The sequence below is a fragment of the Eubalaena glacialis genome, chromosome 7 (genome assembly GCF_028564815.1).
Source record: "Eubalaena glacialis isolate mEubGla1 chromosome 7, mEubGla1.1.hap2.+ XY, whole genome shotgun sequence".
In the NCBI taxonomy this organism is placed as follows: Eukaryota; Metazoa; Chordata; class Mammalia; order Artiodactyla; family Balaenidae; genus Eubalaena; species Eubalaena glacialis.
The window spans coordinates 77,049,325-77,070,621 of record NC_083722.1 but is presented as its reverse complement, the minus strand read 5'-3'; the positions used below and the strand labels follow the sequence as shown (position 1 = coordinate 77,070,621).

The window sequence follows — 21,297 nt, the reverse complement described above, 5'->3', positions numbered from 1 at the left end:
TCACCTTTCTCCATCCGTACCTCAGTTTCTCCATCAGTACCGGGAGGCAGTGGAATGGCTTGTTGGTCACGGGATTCTGGAGAAATTCACAGCCTGTAGACCAGCTCAGCAGCTTAGCAATACCAACCTAGCTCTTGGGGAAGAGGCCTCTTTTGACCTTCCCAAGTGACAAATCCATTCAGAACAGAATGATAAAAGCCCGAAGAGTGCTTCTTTTTCTACCACTTAGCAGGTGCCTCTGAGAAGAAACCCAATCTCTGATCAGACTTCCTGCCTCTGTGTCCTTAATGAGCATTTTGGAGTTAGTAAGCAGTGTGGCCATTCCTTCCAAACCATGGGTCCATTTAAATTGAAGGCATTAGGAGAAAGGAATGCTCAAGTATAAGCTTGAAGATCAGATGCACTGTCATGATTTCACTCTCCTAAAGAACTTTTTATTTACTTTTTTTTAAAGAGCTCAGCCACCTTCCCAAATCAATTCATAGCCTAACAGCAAGTAGGCTTCACAAAAGCCTTGTGGGCCCGCTGTAACTGTTCATTTCCTTTGGAAAGAGCACAGTTACTGCTTTGCAGATCACACCCCTCGCCCCCTCCAGAGGACCACCTGGCATGGAGGGGGCAGACTGTGAGAGAGAGAAGGTGCTGTACCCAGGCTCCCCTGAAGCCAACTATGGGCAGGATCAGTGTACGAGGATGACATGGTCCACAGTGCCCCCTAGTGGTATAGGGAGGTCTGGCGCTCTTTGTTCTGGGGAAAGGAAATGCCCAATTTCCTTCTCACTGAGGAAAATTTCCTCCTGGACTAGAGCTACCCCTGGCATTCAGCTCCAGGTCCAATGATGCACTGAAGTCAGTGTGGTTTGGCAGGATTCAGAACTGTCCTCCAAATCCGGAAGAAAGGTTCTGAAACCAAAGGGTGAGGAGATTTGAGGACTGGAAATGACCCTTGCTTTCAAAGGGTACTCTAGACTTGCCCTGTCCTAAATGGTAATGTGGACAGGGCAATGTGGCTACAGAGCATTTGGAATTGAGATGAGCTGTAAGTGCACTCAATACACACTGGATTTCAAAGAATTAATATAAAAAATATGAAATGCTTCTAGTATTTCTTTTCGTGTTGCAATGATAATATTTGGGGTCAAATCAAATATATTAAAATGAATTTCACCTGTTTCTTTTTACTGTTCACCGTAGGCTGCTAGAAAATTTAAAATCATATATATGGCATACATTATATTTCTACACAGATGGGCTTTGGGCCAAGAGCAGGGGCCCATGTGACTGGGACAGGTTCTACGCCTGCCTTTGGGCCAGCTTCCATAGCTAAAGTTGACCTTTTAGAGAGGTGGGGTGGGCTTGGCCTTGTGATTCACCCCTTTCCTCCTAAATAGCCCCCTGAAATCCCACCTTTCAAAAGTCATCAACTGAGTTAATAAGAACTTTCCAAAATGCAGGTACCCTGAGAATAAGAACCTAACACCTAAACTGAATATTCTGGAATCCCAGGATGCCTTCATGTTTGAGGAGGGGCCCCTAGAAGGAACTGGGAGGAAGTAGAAAAAAAGAAGTCATGTCCAGCTAGCTTGCCCCTCTCCTGCATTTTGTGGTCAGCTCTCTGGCTTTGAGGCTACCTGTCTCTTACAGGTTGACCTCTGCCCTTCCTAAGCATTTTCTTCCTTCTTACCCTCCTTGTCCCTAGGAAATGGGCAGTTTGGTGCTCCCCCTGAGAGTTTTAGAAGAGCCATATCAGAAGTTTGTTTTTTGTTTTTGTTTTCCTTTTCTCTGTCGTTCCAATTCTATGTGGCTTAACTGACCTGGAAGGCCTTACTTTCTTTTGAAATATACAAGCCAAGCTCATATGCTTTCTGTAAAGGGACCCTGGCTGGCTAAATAGAGCACTAAGATGTACATTGAGCAGACTTTGTCCTGCAGCTTGGCATGCTTCAGATGTCTTTTAAGGAAAGAACTGACTGTGAGCTGTGTGTGTTCCATGTGGTCAGCTTACTCTCTGGGCAGCAGCAAGGGGACAGCACAATTCTTTAGGGGTCTCAGTGAATGAATCTTGGGCAGGCCCCACAGGGAGGCTCTTCCACCCAGAGACTTTGTCTTCACATTTAGGAATGTAAGTTCTTTGCCAGTATTCGTGGATGTCTTCTGTGTGCTTAGCAGTAAATGAAAAATTAGTGGGGACTATCCAAATTGGGATTTAGAGACCAAACTGAGTTTGCCTCTCATGTAGTATTATTGTATTCTTAGACTTGGAATACCTGGAGTTTTTGTTTTGTTTTGTTTTTTCTTCTAGGCTTTTGTAAATTGGGAAGAGGCTAAATTGACTTGGAGTTTCTTCAAACAGTCTTTCTTGAAACAGATTTTGACAGAAGGTAAGTAAAAGGTCTCTCTGAGCAGTCAGGAAGCCGAAGTATCAGCCAGGGGATTCCATAGAACTGCTGATTGCCTAGATGCAGACCACCTGCTGCCTAGAGCCCCCAGGGCAGAGGACCCTCAGAAATAGGAGTTTTTTAAGCAAGGAGAGGAAAACTAACATTTATTTAATTTGATACTTCAGTTGTCTAATTTAAATCTCCCCACAGCCTTGTAAGAAAGATATTGTCACCATTTATTATGGATGAGGAAACTGAGGGTCCGTGAGGTTACATAACTTCTGCAGGAATGAGGAGCAATTTAATTTGAATCCAAGTCTAACTCCAGAACCCATGTTAACAGCGTTTAAACAAATGTATTATAAAAATATTATATCAATTACAGAAAGTTTGGAAAATACAGAAAACTATCTGTAATCTCATTTTCCTAACTTTTTATACACTTCTTTTTCTGCACTTTTTAAGAACCAGGTTTTTCTCATTTTATTTTCTTTAACAATAAAATTCACCTGTGGGATAGTTTGGTCGGCCTTCCAACTTCTCAGGACTTTCCAGTTTAACAGTGACAGAGCTCTGAAGCAGAGGGCAAGCCAGGAGCTGAAAGTATATGTAATTTTTCTATATATATGTATTGGTTTATTTATACCCAGCTTTAGTTCAAAGAATGAGATTGGAGGTGGCTATAAGCTGCAGAAGGTAGTAGTTTCTCTCTATAAATTTCGTGTGTCTGTACATCTATATATCTATTACTGAACGTGTTTCTAAATCTTTTCAAAAATTATCTTTTAATTATGAAAATAATATAACCCCATTACAAGAATTTTGGAAAATAGAAAAGTTTCCTATAATTCTAGCATTCTAACACAAACATCATTATTATTATCTTGTTGTTTTTCCTTTTCCACCTTCTTTATTTTATTCATTATGCTTCCAAAGGGAAGTAACTCCCCCTAAGCCTCACTTCCCGCATATGTGAGTTAAAGGATAGGACCAGGAGGCGCCTGAGGGCTCCCTGAACTTTGCGAATGGATGTTTCTAGCCTGAGCCCATAACGCTGCCATTACAGAAGTGAAACTGTTCATAGGACTTCTGGAGGAAGTAAAGGTCAGAAGCCTTCAGAGAGCTGAGTGAAGGTGCCTTAATGCTAAGTTTCTTGAGAGCAGCGAGTGTGCTGTTCACCACTGTCTCCGTGGCACCCTGCCAGGCCTGGCACATGATAGGTATTCAGCAAGTATTTTTTGATAAAGAAAGGTACTGTATAGTGAAATTGTATATTGTGATAGTTCCCATTATTGTTAGAACAGGCAAAACAATGGAGGGAGTTTTGGGAAGGGGTGTTACTTAAATGCACTTTTTTTTCCTCCTGAAGTTTAAAGGACAGTTTGAATGAGTTGAGGAATGGTCCTAAGTTGGTTGCAAGCAGTGGCCCTAAGTTGGTTGTCTGGACTGCAGTGGCTAGACGTGTTTGCAGTGGCAGGTGTCAGCCACACACTCAAGCCTCCCAAGCTGGGTCTGCTCCATGGTTGGGCCGTCCTGACCTGGCTGGCAGAGGGCCCTTAGGGACTTTCCAGGGCCTCCCTCTCTGTGGCTGTGAAGTAAGGAAGGGGCTTGACAAGGACACCCAGATTCTTCTTCTCTAAAAACTACAGCTCTAAAAAATTTGAAATCATTTATTGTTATAGCAAAAATGTGTGTGTGTGTATGTGTGAGTGTATATAGTATATGTGTATGTATGTGTGTGTATGTGTGAGTGTATATAGTATATGTGTATGTATGTGTGAGTGTATGTGTGAGTGTATATAGTATATGTGTATGTGTGTGTGTGTATGTGTGTGTATATAGTGTATGTGTATGTGTGTGTATGTGTGAGTGTATATAGTATATGTGTGTATGTGTGAGTGTATGTGTGAGTGTATATAGTATATGTGTGTGTATGTGTGAGTGTATATAGTATATGTGTGTGTGTGTATGTGTGTGTATGTGTGTATATAGTATATGTGTATGTATGTGTGTGTATATAAATGCTGTTACTTTCTGCCCCCACATTTCCTAAACACTGTGTGTCAGGTGCTGAGAACACACAGATGAATGAGGAACAGGCCGTGGCCTCAAGGAGCTCATTCTCTCCCCAGAGACACAGGCATTTGTGTGGTTAACTCCGATACAGGGCTGTGAGGGGCTGTACTTGGAAATGCCAGCTCATTCGCCAGACATCTCTTGAGTGCTGTTTAATTTCCTGGAGCTCTGCTAGGCAGCCAGGGGCACGGAGATGACTGAGACATGGTTCCTGCCCTCAGGGAGCTCACAGAACGTGGGAGGGAGAGGCCTTTTGTGCCAGAACCCAGGGAAGTCCCTGAAGAAAAGTCATTGCAGGTGGTGAGAATACCAACAGCTGAGGCTGGGAACACCGGCCCAGCCTGACTCAGAGCAGCTGGAGGGGCTAAAACCTCCATGTAGGGTATAGCAGAGGATAACAGTGTGATGGTGGGAGGTGGGGGTGAGGTTGGTGAAGGGAGGCCAAAAAGATAGCTTGGGGTAAGTTTATAAAAGGCCTCAAGGGCTTCCCTGGTGGTGCAGTGGTTAAGAATCCGCCTGCCAATGCAGGGGACATGGGTTCAAGCCCTGGTCCGGGAAGATCCCACATACCACGGAGCAACTAAGCCTGTGCGCCAAAACTACTGAGCCTGCGCTCTAGAACCCACGAGCCACAACTGCTGAGCCTGTGCGCCACAACTACTGAAGCCCACGCGCCTAGAGCCCATGCTCCGCAATAAGAGAAGCCATTGCAATGAGAAGCCCACGCACTGCAACAGAGTAGCCCCCACTCGCCGCAACTAGAGAAAGCCCACGCGCAGCAATGAAGACCGAACGCAGCCAAAAATAAATAAATTAAATAAATAAATTTATAAATAATAATAATAATAAAAAAATAAAAGACCTCAAATGCAGAATCAAGGCACTTGGACTTTTTGCAAACACTACAGAGCCATTCAAAGTTGTGAAAGCAGGGATTGACTTAAGATCTGTATTTGCAAAAGCTGGAACTGTTAGTGGTGGGGATGGATCAGAGCAGAGCAGAGATATAGATGGGAACTAGTGCAGTCCCTGAGGGCCCGTGCCTGGGAAGACTTGCAGAGGTCCCTGCCACAAATGCAGTGGCTGGGAGATTGTAGGCAGGGAAGGGCTGAAGAGGGACTTAAGATCACATTGCTTCTCGTCTCTTAATATTGCTTTCCTCTTTGAGCAAGTTGCTAGGAGGTGAGAGTTGGCCCTTCAGAGCTATGGACATTCTTCAGTGCCCCACCTCCATAGTGGTCAGTGCTTTCCACTCACAGATAATAAGAACATTCATGGAAGTTGGGGGTGGGGAATAGGGCTCTGGGCTGGTGTCTTCACCTTGAAAGCATTAGACTGTCTTGAATTGTGAACTTGGGCTCCAGGGAACTGCCAGCCTCCACGGAGCTTTATCCACCCAGAGAGGAAACTTTTGATGAATCTATGCACTTAATCATGGACCTTTCATTTCACAGAATTTACGCTCAGATTATCTGACCTCCCTGAAAACTTGAGATAATCATTTTCATCATTAACATTTTAGTAACTCCTCATACTTTTTAAAAAACTTATCAGACTGGTTTTATTGATTTTTGTTTTTTTGTTTTTATTTATTTATTTATTTATTTATTTATTTTTGGCTGTGTTGGGTCCTCATTTCTGTGCGAGGGCTTTCTCCAGTTGCGGCAAGTGGGAGCCACTCTTCATCGCGGTGCGCGGGCCTCTCACTATCGCGGCCTCTCCTGTTGCGGAGCACAGGCTCCAGACGCGCAGGCTCAGTAGTTGTGGCTCACGGGCCTAGTCGCTCCGCGGCATGTGGGATCTTCCCAGACCAGGGCTCGAACCCGTGTCCCCTGCATTGGCAGGCAGACTCTCAACCACTGCGCCACCAGGGAAACCCCTGTTTTGTTTTTAATTTAACTGGTTTGGAAATTTGTTGTCAGTAAAGCCCCCTGCACTATCCAAATTGTTATTATTTTGAGATTATTTGAAATCAACATTAGGACAAGGAACATGTCTTCAACTGATTACTTAATTTTTCTTCTTTGAGAATATTTACCAACTGGAAGAGATGATAGACGATAAAAGAAAAGGAAACAAGAAAATACTGTACATTTGAAATGCTAATTAGTTTGCTTTTCCATTTACAGGCGAGCGATATGTGATGACATTTTTGAACGTGTTAAATTTTGGGGATCAGGGTAAGATGAAATTCTGTATTGTTTTAATTAAAGATGAACTATTAGTAGACACTTTCTCATATTTTTCTCTGCAGTTTGATACATTTAATGAAAAAATGAACCTGAAGATTATTTTTTAAAAAAAGATTATAAGAAATGAATCCTGAAGATTAAAAATTGTAGGTCTTTATAAATATATATTTGACTATCCCCTCTCATGTGACGTGGGTGGCAAGTTCTCTTTTGAGATTCTCTGCCCTTACCCTGCTTTCTGCAGAGCTCTGGTGCTCATTTTGGGGGCCAAAGGGTGCTAAGGGAAAAGGGAGCTCATTGCAGTCACAAAGATTTGCTCCATGTTTGTGTGGCTAGATAGGTCTTAATATTTTTTTCACACTTATTTTTGAATATAATCCCAAAGTAGTGGAAATAAAAAGAAAAAAAATCAACTTGGCATTAATGACTTTTATAAAAAAATGCTGGTGATGGAAATGTTCTGTATCTTGACTGTATCCATGTCAGTTGTGATACTGTGCTATAGTTTTGCAAGAATTTACTGTTTGGGGAACTGGGTAAAGGGTACGTGGATCTCTCTTTTCTTTCTTGCAACTCCATGTGAATCTATAATTATCTCAAAAAGTTTAATTTAAAAAATTAAATTAGAAAAAATTTTAATGGTGCTATAAAAATTCAAATAGAAAAGCCAATATGATTGTTATTTCTTCCTTTTTGTTTTGTAGGCGTGTATGATATAGTGAATAATCTTGGCTCCCTTGTGGCAAGATTAATTTTCCAGCCAATAGAAGAGAGTTTTTATATATTCTTTGCTAAGGTGCTGGAGAGAGAAAAGGATGCCATACTTCAGAAGGAGGTAGTCTTGGTTCTCACGTCACCATCTCCCAAGTGAATTCTCTGTCTATGCGCAGGATAAACAGACAGAAACGTGGAACTATCTGTTCCCCTCTGTTAGATCTGAAATTTTCTTCTCGTTTTCATTCTTCTATCACATTCTGAATGATGGCAAGACCCTGAGCTCACTTCTTCTTTCACAGCTTCTCCTTTTCCCCCTGACCAGCCCTTCTTTTTCACCCTTTGTCCTTCTTTGTGACCTTATTCTTGTCCCAGCCCTCTCAGAACTCTCTGCGGCTGTCCCCAGTGCAGCGCAGACCTCTTTCCATGGTCTAGTCTTAGGTGTAAGAATGAGGTTGCCTCCCCCATCCTCAGATTCTCAAGTACAAAAGATGAGCCGAAGGATGCAGAGACTGGGTCAAGGCTAACTGAGGGTGCAGGGAGGAAAGCATGCGGGCATTTGGTCTCGCTCACCAACATGCGGGTTTAAGGTCTCGCTCGCTAAACAACTTAAGAAGTTGTTTAGCTTCTTAAGGACTGTGACATGCCCAGAGCTCCATTCTGACTCTGAGAATCGATATACTCCGGCCAGTAAAAACAGAAGAGATTTTAATCCAGGAGTATTTGGTTGTAGAAACTTCCCTTTTCCTAGAACCATTGAAAATGTCTGTCTTAGAATTAGAAGCAAGCTAAGTCGGCCTCTTACATCTCTTAGAAGACATTTTGCAAAATGCAGTTTATGCACAGTATTTCAAAATGAGCTAATCTGGTTCTCAGACTGATTTAGGAATGTTTTCCTAAGTGTAGATTCCAGGAACATCAGGGTTTGGAGTTGTTTGTCAGGAGAAGCACGCTGACAAAGCTAGCTAGCAATGTAAAAACTCATCCATTCAAGAATAAATGTCAGAGGGGGAAGTGAGTGTTTCCTAGGCAACATTTGAGATAGTTTATCCTAAATGAGTTAAAAACTAACCCTCCCCTGCACTGCCTAAGGAGGTACACTTTGTCTTTTTCCCTCCATTCTAATTGACATAGAAACAAACCCAGGCTACAGAAAAGCAGTGATGGCCCTCAGCAGTTGAAAGAGTGATCTGTAAAACAGCAAAGGGAGAAAGTCAGATGTGAAGTTTTTCTTTAGCTCATGATTCATCCCACTTCCTTCCCTCTCCCCCGGCCCAAGGAGGACGTTGCTGTGGCCGCTGCGGTTTTGGAGTCCCTGCTAAAGCTGGCCCTGCTCACTGGCCTGACCATCTCTGTTTTCGGCTTTGCCTATTCTCAGCTGGCTTTGGACATCTATGGAGGGGCCATGCTTAGCTCAGGATCAGGTATGCACGAGAGGTTTTTCCAGATCTGTTCTAATTTCCAAACCGAAATATTTAGAAGAGTCTTACAAAATTCAAACACACGACTGACATGTGTGTCAGTGTAGGGAAAATTGCCGGTAGCTGGGGCACCTGAGGTCAAACCAACTCAGGGTGCAGTTGGAGCTTTGGCACCAGGTCGATCAGTCCCGCAACCTCACTTGGAGCAGTTGTTATGAATCCTTGGCTTTCCTCTTAGCCCTAAAATGTGTTTTGCCGATTGCTTCCCTGTGCTCCCTCTGGGGTAAGCGAGGAAGGCAGAGAGCAGGCTCTGATGAGTCTCCGCTTGGTACTAAACACATCTGAAGACAGTAAATGCCACATAAATCTCACGGCCTGATGCATAAAAGCCTCCGAAGGATAACCCAGAGCCATTTGCAGAGAATGAAATTGATCTCGGCAAATAAAGTGGTATATTTAATCCAGTGACTCTTGGGTTTTGAAGGAGAAAAGTATTGAATGTGTCTAACTTTGAAACACTTGGTGCCCAGGCCACTGGGCGTTTCACAGCATCGCTGGGCCCTGGGAACTTCACCAGTTTCAAAATGCGCTGGGTCGTGGAGTGGCAATCCATTTGGAGTGTTTCATCTTGGGTTTAGCAAAGATGTTTTTAATTCCTCAGGTCACTAGACAAGAACCCTGAAGACTTCTTTCTGCTGCCCTATCTCAAATGTAAAGGGCCTTCTCCAGTGCCATTTTACAAGGTCACTGGCATGTTTTAGTCGCCACTATAATGGGCCCAAACTTTTAGTATTAGGGGAAGAAGGGCCGAGTTTCTGCTTGACAGCAAAGGTTGTTAAGTTTGGAGAAACACCTGCCATGAAACCAATGACGTGGTTTGCGGCTGCCTGGGTCAGGCAACTGCAGGGAGGCCCGCATTAGGAAGCCATTAGCAAGTCAGTGTGCAGAGAGCGAGACAGGCTATTTCACAGCAGCTCTGCCCCTTTGGAAAGGTAGTCACCAAGGAGCAGCCTTTGTAATGCAACCACAGGACAAAGCCACGAGGAAAGGGCTGTCCCGTCCATGTAATGTTCACTTGCTGGATTCGTTAATCATAGAAGATATATCAACAAACCATTGTCATTGTGTGGTCCTTTTACTCAAGTGAGATGCTGGTACCAGTCTTGAGAATTTAAAAGGGTCAGTGTTAGTTGATTTCTAAGGTAATAAATTCTGTCTGATGGTTTATGTCAGAGTCATTAATAATTTTATTTATTTTTTATTTTTAATTTATTATTATTTTTTATTTTTGGCTGCATTGGGTCTTCATTGCTGCACGCAGGCTTTCTGTAGCTGCGGCGAGTGGGGGCTACTCTTCGTTGCAGTGCGCGGGCTTCTCACTGCGGTGGCTTCTCTTGTTGCGGAGCACGGGCTCTAGGCACGCGGGCTTCAGTAGTTGTGGCTTGAGGGCTCAGTAGTTGTGGCTCACGGTCTCTGGAGCGCAGGCTCAATAGTTGTGGCACACGGGCTTAGTTGCTCTGCGGCACATGGGATCTTCCCGGACCAGGGCTCTAACCCATGTCCCCTGCATTGGCAGGCGGATTCTCAACCACTGCGCCACCAGGGAAGCCCCAGAGTCGTTAATAATTTTAGACTCAAAAAGGTACCCTCTCTGTCTCATCTTCAGAGAGAGAAGAGTCTTGAGAGTGGTCTGGTTTCTCAGTCTCTGAAAAGGATGTGTGGTTTGGTGTAGCCGCTGCAGGATCTTTAGGACCCTTGTCATCTCTTGCCTGGCTCAGGCCTCCATCAGCATCCCTGTCCTGGCAAGGTCTTCCAGCATTTGTCTCCTCATTGCAACTGCTTCTCATTTTGACCAAACTTCCAGTTCTCTGTGCCTCTGGGAGGGTCATTTTGTCTCCCCAGGGTGCCTGTCGGCTTTCCTTCCCTTGTCTGCACTCCACCCATCTTCTCCTTGCCCTACTCCTGACTCTTCGGACTAGTGCTGCATATCAGAATGCCTTTCCTGTGCCAGAAAACATTAACACTGCTGCTCTCCGCCCCCCACCATAGTCTTTTTTGTTCCCTTAAAACTACCTCACAAAACTTTACTTTCTCCAGAAAGTCTTACTGAATCAGAAAAGAATGGGAACTTTCCATGCCTCAGCCCAACCACTTAGTTTTGAAAGTGGACCTTGCAATGCTGCTGTCCTCCGTTGCCCCAGTTGCGTGCTGGTCTTTTTCCTCACCTGTGAAATGGACTCACCTATGACCTGAAGTGGCCTCTCAGAGGCCTCTGTGCTGCTGTCTCCAAATGTAGGACTTGGGCGCACCACAGGCAGGCTTTCGTGGGGCATTGTGGTTTTGCTTTGCATTACTTGGCCCTAGCCCTGTATATAATTAGGGGCTTTGGAAGTGCTCAGAGACTTTTCTCAGAAGTCTTTCTCATACCTAGCTTTTCCATCCTAAAGAAAAATACATTCAGTGAACTTCCCTGAGATTTCTCACATTTATCTCTTAGGTGCTTCTCTCTTGCCCTTTCTTTTACTTTTTTTTGTCTGGAGAAGGAAGGATTTATTATTTGCAGCAAGTAAGGAGAACACTTGCTTTCCCAAAGCAGTGTCTTCTCTTTTATTTTTTAAAATCTTTTTTTCTTCTCAATCCCCTAATATTAGTTTCCTAGGGCTGCGATAACAATGTATCACAAACTGGGTGGCTTAATTTCAACAGAAATTGATTGTCTCACAGTTCTGGAGGGCAGAAGTCTGAAATCCAGGTATCAGCAGGGCCGTGCTCTCTCTGACATCTCCAGAGTAAGCACCCTTCCTTGCCTCTTCTAGCTAATGGTGTTGGCCGGCAATCCTTGGCTTGGAAATGTATTAACTCCTATCACGTGGCTGTCTTCTCCCTGTGTGTCTTCACATTGTCTTCCCTCTGTGAGTGTCTGTCTCTGTGTCCAAATTTCCCTTTTTTATAAGGACACCAGTCATAATGGATTAGGGCCCACCCTAATGACCTCATTTTAACTTGGTTATCTTTATAAAGACCCTGTTTCCAAATAGATCATACTCTAATAGATCTAGATAAATCTATTAGACTTCAAATTACTTCAGATTACTTTTGAAGGGGATATATAATTCAAGCCATACTACCACTCACTTCAATCCATAGTTTAAGGTTCCATCCACAAATTCCCCAATTCCAACCTCTTTCCCCAAAATTGACTCAAAGCGCTTCTACTTGAATCACCGTTTCATGCAGGAGTTTTGTGTCCTCCACATTGCAAAGCAGCTCACTATCCACCTTCAGATAGACTCACACATGCCGTCGGCTTTCAGTTACCAAGTGAGAGGTGCAGGTTAGGAGAGGAGCCCCGCTCCTCTCTGCCAGAGAGAGGAGGATGGAGAGAAGCAGGAAGCACACTGAGCATAGCCTCGAGCCACCGCAGGGCAGAACCTGGTCCCTGCCTCCTTTGCTGGAGTCATCCCACAGCTGGGGTGGGGGCCAGGCTACTTTCTGCAGCGACTTGGGGAATGAAATGCAACAGGATACGGTACAGTGTGAACCCAAGAGAGGGCCATCAGGGCCGCCCTGTTAGTAGTCCTTTTGTCCTTTTTGATGGCCGTAAAACTATTTAGGGTCCCCATGACGCAGGGATGTTTTATATTAAGCAGCTTTCATACACCATGAATAAGTTTCAGATTCCGAGACTCTGGAACTCCCCCCGCCTTTCCCTTTTCTTTTAGCAGTTAAGTTTTTTCGTTATTGAGGTCTAATTTACATAAATTAAAATGCTGTCCTCTTAAGAGCACAGTTTGGGGGCTTCCCTGGTGGCGCAGTGGTTAAGAATCCGCCTGCCAATGCAAGGGACATAGGTTCGAGCCCTGGTCCGGGAAGATGCCACATGCCGTGGAGCACCTAAGCCCGTGTGCCACAACTACTGAGCCTGCGAGCCACAACTACTGAGCCCACGTGCCACAACTACTGAAACCTGTGCGCCTAGAGCCCGTGCTCTGCAACAAGAGAAGCCACCACAATGAGAAGCGTGCGCACCACAACGAAGAGTAGCCCCCGCTCGCTGCAACTAGAGAAAGCCCGCGTGCAGCAACGAAGACCCAATGCAGCCAAAAATAAATAAATAAAATTTTTTAAAATGCGTTAAAAAAAAAAAGAGCACAGTTTGATGAGTTTTGACAAATATCTACACCCATGTAACCAACATCCAGATTAAGATACAGAACATTTCTCTTACCCCAGAATGTTCTCTTAGGACCCTTTCCAGTCAACTGCCCCCCTCCAACTCAGAGACAAGCACTTCTCTGATTTCTGTTACCATAGATTAGTATTGCTTTTAAAGAGAATTTCATATAAATGAAATCATACAGCATGGGCACTTTCATGTTCGGCTTCTTTCCCTCAATATAATGTTTTTGAGATTCATCCATGCTTTTACATGCATCAGTAGTTTTTTTTCAACTTGACTGCTGAGAAGTATTTCTTTGTGTGGCCGGCCCATAGTTTGTTTATCCCTTCTCCTGTCGATGGTCACTTTGGGCTGTTAGGAATAAAACTGCTATGGATGTTTTTGTACACATGTTTTTGTGAACACATGCATTTGTTTCTGTTGGTTGTACACCTAGGAGTAGAATTGCTGGATCATAGGTTAAGTACATGTTTATTTTATTAGAAACTGCTTGGCTGCCTCTCAGTAATGACCCTCTTAAAAGAGGGGATCAGGGAATTCCCTCGTGGTCCAGTGGTTAGGACTTGGCACTTTCACTGCTGAGGGCCCAGGTTCAATCCCTGGTTGGGAACTAATGTCCTGCAAGCTGCGCAGCTCGGCCAGGGAAAAAAAAAAGAGGGGATCAATTTCGTTTTAAGGCTCCCGATTTTTGTTAGCAGATCTTCCCAAAGCTTGTTAGTTAGCTGTAGAACCACATCACTTTGTTTTAGGAGAAAATAATTTTGCAGGCTCTGATTCTCCCTGCAGAGTTGTGGGTGTTCTATCTCTGTAGTTTCCTGCTGCTCCTGAGCCCTGGGCTTCTTCAGGGCCTCCTCAACTGAGTTTCTCTTAGCATGCAGGGCCACTAGTGTCCCCAAGTGCTCAAACTAGCAGGCTTCTTCATGCTGATTTAAAAAGTGAGATTTGCTTGCTGGCTAGATAAGCTTTTAGTTGTTAGGCAAGAGATCTGTACATTTATTCCTAATTGTCCTTTTGTTTTTAGCTGTTTATTTTAGTCAGTACTGTAGAATGCTGGGAGTCCTTCCAGATAGTTAAGACCATAGGCTCAAGCATGCGTCTGCCCACTGATGACATCAGCAGGGCTCATGACCCAGCTCTGGTGTTCTCTGACCAACCAGCCGAAGTGAGGGTGCCCGTGGGCCTCCCGTTTGGGCTCTGGAGTCTCGGTGGGTTGTTTCCTTACAGGTCCTGTCCTGCTGCGTGCCTATTGTCTTTACGTCCTCCTGCTTGCCATCAATGGAGTGACCGAGTGTTTCACATTTGCTGCCATGAGCAAAGAGGAGGTCGACAGGTAGGTAACCTTAAAGACACACCTCTAATTATGGCCTTCAGCCAAAATGAAGTAACTTCTTTCTTTTCATTCTGAACATACATTTACAGAAGGCTCTTTTAGAACCAGGAGTGTGGTGCCTTCCTCAGGCACCATTCAGTAAGTCCTCCCCACGGTAGGGCTGGGGGCAGCAACTGCTCCTCGCCTCCCTTTGTGAAGGGAGAAGTCTGGGCCCTGAAGGGTTGTGTTAGTCCAGGTGGGCAGAGGCAGGCACCAGACAAGGTCCACTCCTCCACCCACCTCCTTGCCCAGTGCTCCGATAGGTTACCAAGGAGCTTCTTCAAGATGCAGATCTATAGAATCTGATTTGTAGGTCTTGCAGAATCTCAGGGATCTGTGACACCTCTCCTCAGAGAAAGGCCCAAGTGCACATACAAGTTTTGCCACATTTTTTCCCATCCATTGACCCCCCAGGTCAGGACCTCTGCCCTGGAATTTCAAGCAGAAGTTTTTAACACTGGTTATGAGTCACAGTGCCCCATGGAGCTTGTTAGAAATGCAGATTCCTGTCCACCCTACTCCCACCACTCTCTCTCCTACCACGCCTACAGAATCGGCAGGCCCTGAGCATGTGAATGTTTTTTTAAAACTCCTCAATGATTCTGACGTGAACTCCTGGTAAGAGCCTCTGACCCACACCTAGGATCATTGATCTCTTGTGTCCCAGATGCCAAAATTAGCAAGGTGGTATCTGAAGACATCACTGCAGAGTGCAGTTGAGGAGAAGGATACAACTGATAGGGACAAAGAAGAGAGAGGAAGAAGAAGAGAGAAGGGGTGGGTGTAAGTAATGGGGCGAGCGGCCCTCGTTATCCCTTTGCCCCTTGAGGTCTGGGTCCCTCGGGGGTTTCATGCTGCCTCTGTAGTGCCCTGAGTGCTGTTGAAACCCCTCAGAGTCCCGGTGCGGGGGTAGGATGGGAAAAAGGTACTCAGAGAGTTGACGAACCCTTCCTCTCATTCAGAGCAGCCTCTGTCTGCTTCCCACTGGGACCTGTCTCACAGAGGCTTGGTGACCTTGTATGCTACACCGTAGTTGAGAACTGGAGTCTAGGGCAGTGGTCCCAGCCCAGACTGCTCAGAAGTTCTGGCCCCCTCCCATACCAGCTGAACTGGAATTTTAGGAACTTAGGCCAAGGAGTCTTTTATTACTCAGCTCCAGGAGATTGCTGATGATAGATAGCGAGGGCCTTAGGAACCGCTGGCTCAGACCAGCTTTCAAAGTGAAAACTGCATTGAACACTGTGACCCAGTGCATATTTGGGTGTGACTGAAAGGAAGCTTCCATGAAGCAACAAGTACCCCGGTTACGCACAGGACACACTGATGGTTTTTAATTCTGTTCTATTTCATTCTTTAAACTGCCATGTCATGACCCACTTAATTGATTTCCCAGCCTACTTTTAGGTCACAACCCATAGTTTTCAAATGGTGGTCTAGACATGGATTTTACTTCAGACAGTTAAATTTATACCTATAAACCGCTTTGAGTGTATCTTTTTTTTTTTTTTTAAGTGGATAAAATGTTCTCTAAGTTTAATTTTGAAGTACTGTGTTTCTACTTGAAAGGTGCTTCTAACATGAAATAATTTAAAAATATAATTTAAAACATACTAAATAAGGCACTGAGGTGTAGTGGAAAGAGTTCTGGACTAAGAATCTATCTCTTTGAAGGGAATTTTGTTATAACAATTTCAGCATTAGTGTTGAGGGGGAGAATCAACACTAAGCCTGATTAAAACATTAAAAATACATATCTTGCAACAAATCATGGGGGAATATAGACAGTGGCCGGTTGCTTTGGTTTCTCTTACATTGCATTGACCCAAAGAAAGCAACTTTTTAAGTTATTTGTAGTAATGGGATCAGGACAGTATATTAAAATCTGGAAAATTGTTTTCATGGTATTAGTAGTCAACAAAGAGAAAAGACAGGGCCTTGTTCTCATCTGAAGTAACTCACTTCCCCCAAGAGTAAAATGTGTGTGCCTTTAAGCATGGTCTCCAGGTTTGTATTAAACATAGCAGCCCCCTTTCTGTCTGGGCCCCTGGCCCCAACCCTCAGTCCTGTCTGAACACAGGGAGCACCTGGGCTCATCACAGACCCCAGCATTTTTTCCCTCTCTATGAATTTAGCCAGACATAAAACGGTAGTAAGAATTTTTATAGTAGAATTGAGCAGCTTAGTTAAGTGTTATGATTGATTTACGTTGTACATTTCAGATTCTGAATTGAAAAATATATACTGATGAAATCATGGCTTTTAGTTAACTACCTACAGGTTAATCAGTGTTTTTCTAAATAAAAATAGGGGATTTGGTTGGATGTGAAATATTAGAATGTCCATTGAACTGCAGGTTGCTTTTTTGTTAATAACCTCATACTATGTATAGCATAAAATTGATGGCTTTTACATTATGCTCCACTGAAGGATTTTTGTTGTGTTTTGTTAAGGATATATCATTTTCTTTTGTTCATCTGACAAATACTTTTTGAGCATCTACTCTCTAACAGGCATTTCTTTAAGCTCCAGGAATTCAGCAATGAACAAAAGAGAAGCGATCCCTGCTCTCCTGGAGCTGACAGTGGGGAAGGCAGGTAGCAAACAAGTAAATAAGCAAGAAAATATTGTGCTTTGCAGAGAACTAAAACAGGGTTATGTAGTGAGAGTGGGGGCGTTTTTAGATTGGGGGGGCCCCTCCAAGGAGGTGGCATTTAGGCTGAGGCCTGGATGACCAAGAAGAGTCTGCTATGCAAAGATGGGGCCGAACCTTCCAGGCAGAGGGGACAGTGATGCAGAGGCCCAAGACTGACAGCTCCTTTTTCTGACTTGTTGGCCCTTGAGTGCCCAATGTGGAGTGGGACTCCGTAACTGTTGAATGAAGGACGAGTGCACACAAGACTGGCACCATCCTTTGCATGGTTGCGAAGCCTACAACGTATGGCTGTGCCTTGATGTTTTCAACCAGCACCCACTGGGGGATGCTTCAGTTGCTGCTGCAGTCATCTATCTTTTGATAAGCCTGATTAAATAACTTCCTGTCTATGTTAGCCAAGCCTTAGAAAATAGTCATTGTCACTGACTAATTTTCCATTGATTTAAAAAGTGGCATTTTAATTTTATCTTTAAAATTCTCATTTTTTCCTGAAGTGGATAATGTCTTTAAGGCTGTAGATTTATGAGTTCTGGAAAGTTCAGTAGCTGCAGAGCCCTCTTCTAGTGAAAAACAGTGGACTCCATCATCATCAGCACCTCCCGAATGGCTACGTTAAAGAAACCACACCATGGAACTTGTCCCTGCTTGAATTAGCATGATTTCATTCATTGTTTCCATTCTACTTGGGGCTGGGTGAGGATGACTTTGAAAGTTTGTGAACCTATGGCCTAAACTCCAAGCATTGGTCTTAATAAACCTTTCTGAGATCATTTCTGAAAAAAAACTGAACAGATTACACATCTCTGCTTCTTTTTGGAAAAGAGGTCAGAGTACTGGCCCAGCCTCAGTGGCCTGTTATAAAGTTGGCCATTCTGATCATTGATTAGCAGTTAGTGAAGAAACTTCCCCTTTGAAGATGTGGGCTCTTGTAGTTCCATTACTCATTAAAAGAAACTCTCTCAACTAAGAAGCAAATGAATTCCCTCTCTGGAATTCTGGATGAAAGCATACCTCCCCTGTTGGAGTACAGTGTGTGTGTGTGTGTGTGTGTGTGTGCACGCGTGCACGGATGTGTGTTCTTGCTATCCTCTCTGATGAATTATATCTCCCATAGCACCTTGGGCTTGGTCAGCCCAAGGACCAGAACCTGGGCATTTGGAGGCCACAGTGGCTTTCTTACCACCCCTCCCTCCTGTACAGAACCTGAGTGGTGGCCTCTGAGGTTTCCTAACCCAGCTGACACAGCTTGGGGATCTAAGGAGTTTGGTTCCCTCAACAACTATACACTTAGAATGCCTGCTGTGTGCTAGGCAGAAACGAGATGCTAGAGAATTTTGTTCATGGATGTACCACAAGCCTTTTGGAAGACTGTGGCAGCTATTTTATCTCTGCTGAGACTCAGTTGAGAAGTGAAAACTGAAGATAACTAAGTGATGTGCTGCTCTGGAATCATAGAAGTGAAAGGAGCAGTATAATCGCTCCAGTCATAGAACCCACAGAGCTCTGGAGATGCAGAGAGCAGAGGAGGGATGTGTAAGAGTCTGGGAAACCCTTAAGGTGGTCCAGGCCTTGCTCCCTGTTTCCATTTCATTATGGAAGCTGGTCACTTGCTTTGAGTGAGATCCACTGGCCAAGGTTATGGGGCTTCTGCATTTTGCAAGGGAAGCGGTATGCGGTGCTAAAGATTAGGGGCCAGGGGTCAGGTTGGGGTGTCGGCTCATTCCTTAGGCAAATTACTTAGCCTCTCTCTGCCTGGTTTCCTCGTCCATAAAACGGATCCAAGCTCCACAGGGAAAGGGCCGTGTGTTCATCCACCAGTGCATCCCCAGCACCCCTCACAGGACCTGTCAGAGTGCCTATTCACATGTAATTGTTACCCGTGTCATATTGTTGTGTCTCACGTTAAAGACAGGCTGAAAAGGATTTTTATGTGTTCTGATCACAGTGTCACTTAAACTAACCAGTTATTATCCTTAAACACCATAAATATGTTGAGTTGTTCATTTTCCTACTCTTCTATTCAGGGGTGAAAGGGACAGTGACATTTCCATGTTGTGCACTTAGCATTCGATGTTGTGAAAATCAGCTGGATCGCGGGAACTTGAAGGTGCTTTCTGTGAATTCATGTTCACAGCCACTTTCTTTGCAGCAGCCCGGTCTTGGGACCAGGTACCCACTGCCCTGCATTGCTTGCCTCCCTCTTCCCAGGTACAATTTCACAATGCTGGCCCTCTCATCTTCGTTCCTGCTGTTAGCCTATCTCCTGACCCATTGGTGTGGCAGCGTGGGCTTCATCTTGGCCAACTGCTTCAACATGGGCATTCGGATCACACACAGCCTTTGCTTCATCCACCACTACTACCGGAAGAGCCCCCACAAGCCCCTGGCCGGCCTGTTCCTGTCGCCAGTCCTCCTCGGGGCATTTGCCCTCAGTGGTGGCATTACTGCTGTTTCCGAGGTGAGGTGCCCCGCAGCCTTCACACCACGTGATTTTGCAGCATGTCCACTGTCCCTCATTCCAGGCATCCCGTTCCTGCTCTACCTGACCCAGCTGGACAAGTACTTGCTTCCTCTTACCCGTTCCCCTAAGCTTCTGGGACAGCATCTTATGATAGAAATGACTGATCAGTGGTACCCGTGGGAACAGAGTAGACCCTAGTACATAGCTGTCATGCCTTTACCTGACTGGAAGCTGGAGCGGTAGGGCCTCCACTCCCCCTGGCTTGCCCCAGAGAAAGGAGGTACGGCTGGGGGCCCAGGGCAGTGACAGTGGTTTCTTTCTGCAGGTGTTCCTCTGCTGTGAGCGGGGCTGGCCAGCCATGCTGTTGCACGTCGCTGTGGGGGCCCTCTGTTTGGGAGCGACTCTTGGGACAGCGTTCCTCACAGAGACCAAGCTGATCCACTTTCTTAGGACTCAGTTAGGTGTGTCGAGACTCACTGACAAAACGACATGACCTCGCGGAAGCCTTGTGGCACCTGGACCAGCTGTGGGGCAGTTTTGTGGGTGGAACATGTTTTCTATGCAGAAGAGCCCAGTTAGGGGTCTGTAGTGGAGCGAGACCAACACACAGGTGAGTCATCGGAGCGAACCACCAGACCAAACACTTACTGTCCATTTGAGGTTTCAGACAGCAAGGAGGAGTTCCATTTTTAAGGGAAGACCAAAAAGCTTTTAAAATAGATACAATTATTTTTTTCACCATTTTGTTGTAATCAGCATTTTTCTTTTTGAATAATGTGTTAATTCTTTTTGGTTGAGATTGACCTTCAGAACTACATGTTCCAACAAATTCTATCTTGGATGATAATAGTTAATAATCTTCTGGCCCAGAAGGAGAGATGTAGCCACTTTACCCTCCACAGGAATATTTAACATATTCCATAAAAGCTGGAAGGAGAACTTGATGTTATGTGATGTTGTGCACCAAACAAGAACAAGTTGGCCCTGGAGTTGTGGCTTTCCCCACGTCAACACTGTGGCCTGGTTGTTTAGCGAAGGAGAAATGTTGCTCAATGAGAAATCCAAGAAATGAAGACACAGTCTTTCAGATCACATTTCCCACAGTTAGCCAGGCAGAGTCACGTCTCTCCCCTTCATGGCTGTCCCCCACTCCTACCCCCACCCCCAGGCCAGCACATGTCTTCCCACAGCAGGGGAAAGCCGGCTCACGACCTCTGGCCTGGCCACTTGAGAGAGGAGGGCTTTGAAGGACACTGTGATCCTTCGTGAGCTACTCTGAAGGGAACACCGCTTTGCAGTTGGCTGTAACTTCTCATGAGGAGATTGCACAGATGACAACTAAAATTGAATAGAGGTGTCTTTTTTCCCATCAGAATGAAATAGGGTAAATTCTATATGGCATGTGTCACTGAATCACACCCTTCCCCCGCTGACCTGTTACTTCCAGCACTGGTCAGTACACCGGAATTCCAGCCCCAGGACAAGACTGGCAGGCCTGCGGATCTGGTCCTTCAGGCTACAATGTGAGCCCAGGCTAAGGCTTGCCTCCCTGCCCTGCACCCAGCAGGTGCTGTTCTCAGGCAGCAAAGCATTCTTCTTCTTTCATTAATGTATTACTATATTAACTGATGTAATTAATGTATTTATTAATTAGATGTGATTGACCTTTGGAGCTACATGCACAGACTATATCTTGGGTGGTAATAGCTAGTAATCATCTAGCCCCGACGTCCCCAAACTTTCTATGTTTACACCCAGAGAGCAGGGAAGCTTGTATCAGATGGCAGTTTGGCTGAAATGCACACATTTAAATCCACTGGCCCAGAGCCAAAGCCAAGAGGCCAAGGATA

At 44.9% G+C, this 21,297-nt stretch overlaps 1 protein-coding gene across 1 annotated transcript in view; it reads left to right on the top strand.

The window, feature by feature from the left end:
• Positions 1 to 20,200, top strand: part of RFT1 (RFT1 homolog) — a 36,592-nt gene extending 16,392 nt beyond the window's left edge. The window contains exons 7-13 of the mRNA XM_061195434.1: positions 2,303 to 2,381; positions 6,587 to 6,637; positions 7,354 to 7,484; positions 8,643 to 8,787; positions 14,189 to 14,294; positions 19,195 to 19,444; positions 19,773 to 20,200. Coding sequence (XP_061051417.1) covers positions 2,303 to 2,381; positions 6,587 to 6,637; positions 7,354 to 7,484; positions 8,643 to 8,787; positions 14,189 to 14,294; positions 19,195 to 19,444; positions 19,773 to 19,940 — 930 coding nt within the window. The 3' untranslated portion in view covers positions 19,941 to 20,200. The remainder of the gene's footprint in view (positions 1 to 2,302; positions 2,382 to 6,586; positions 6,638 to 7,353; positions 7,485 to 8,642; positions 8,788 to 14,188; positions 14,295 to 19,194; positions 19,445 to 19,772) is intronic.
• Positions 20,201 to 21,297: the final 1,097 nt, after the last annotated feature.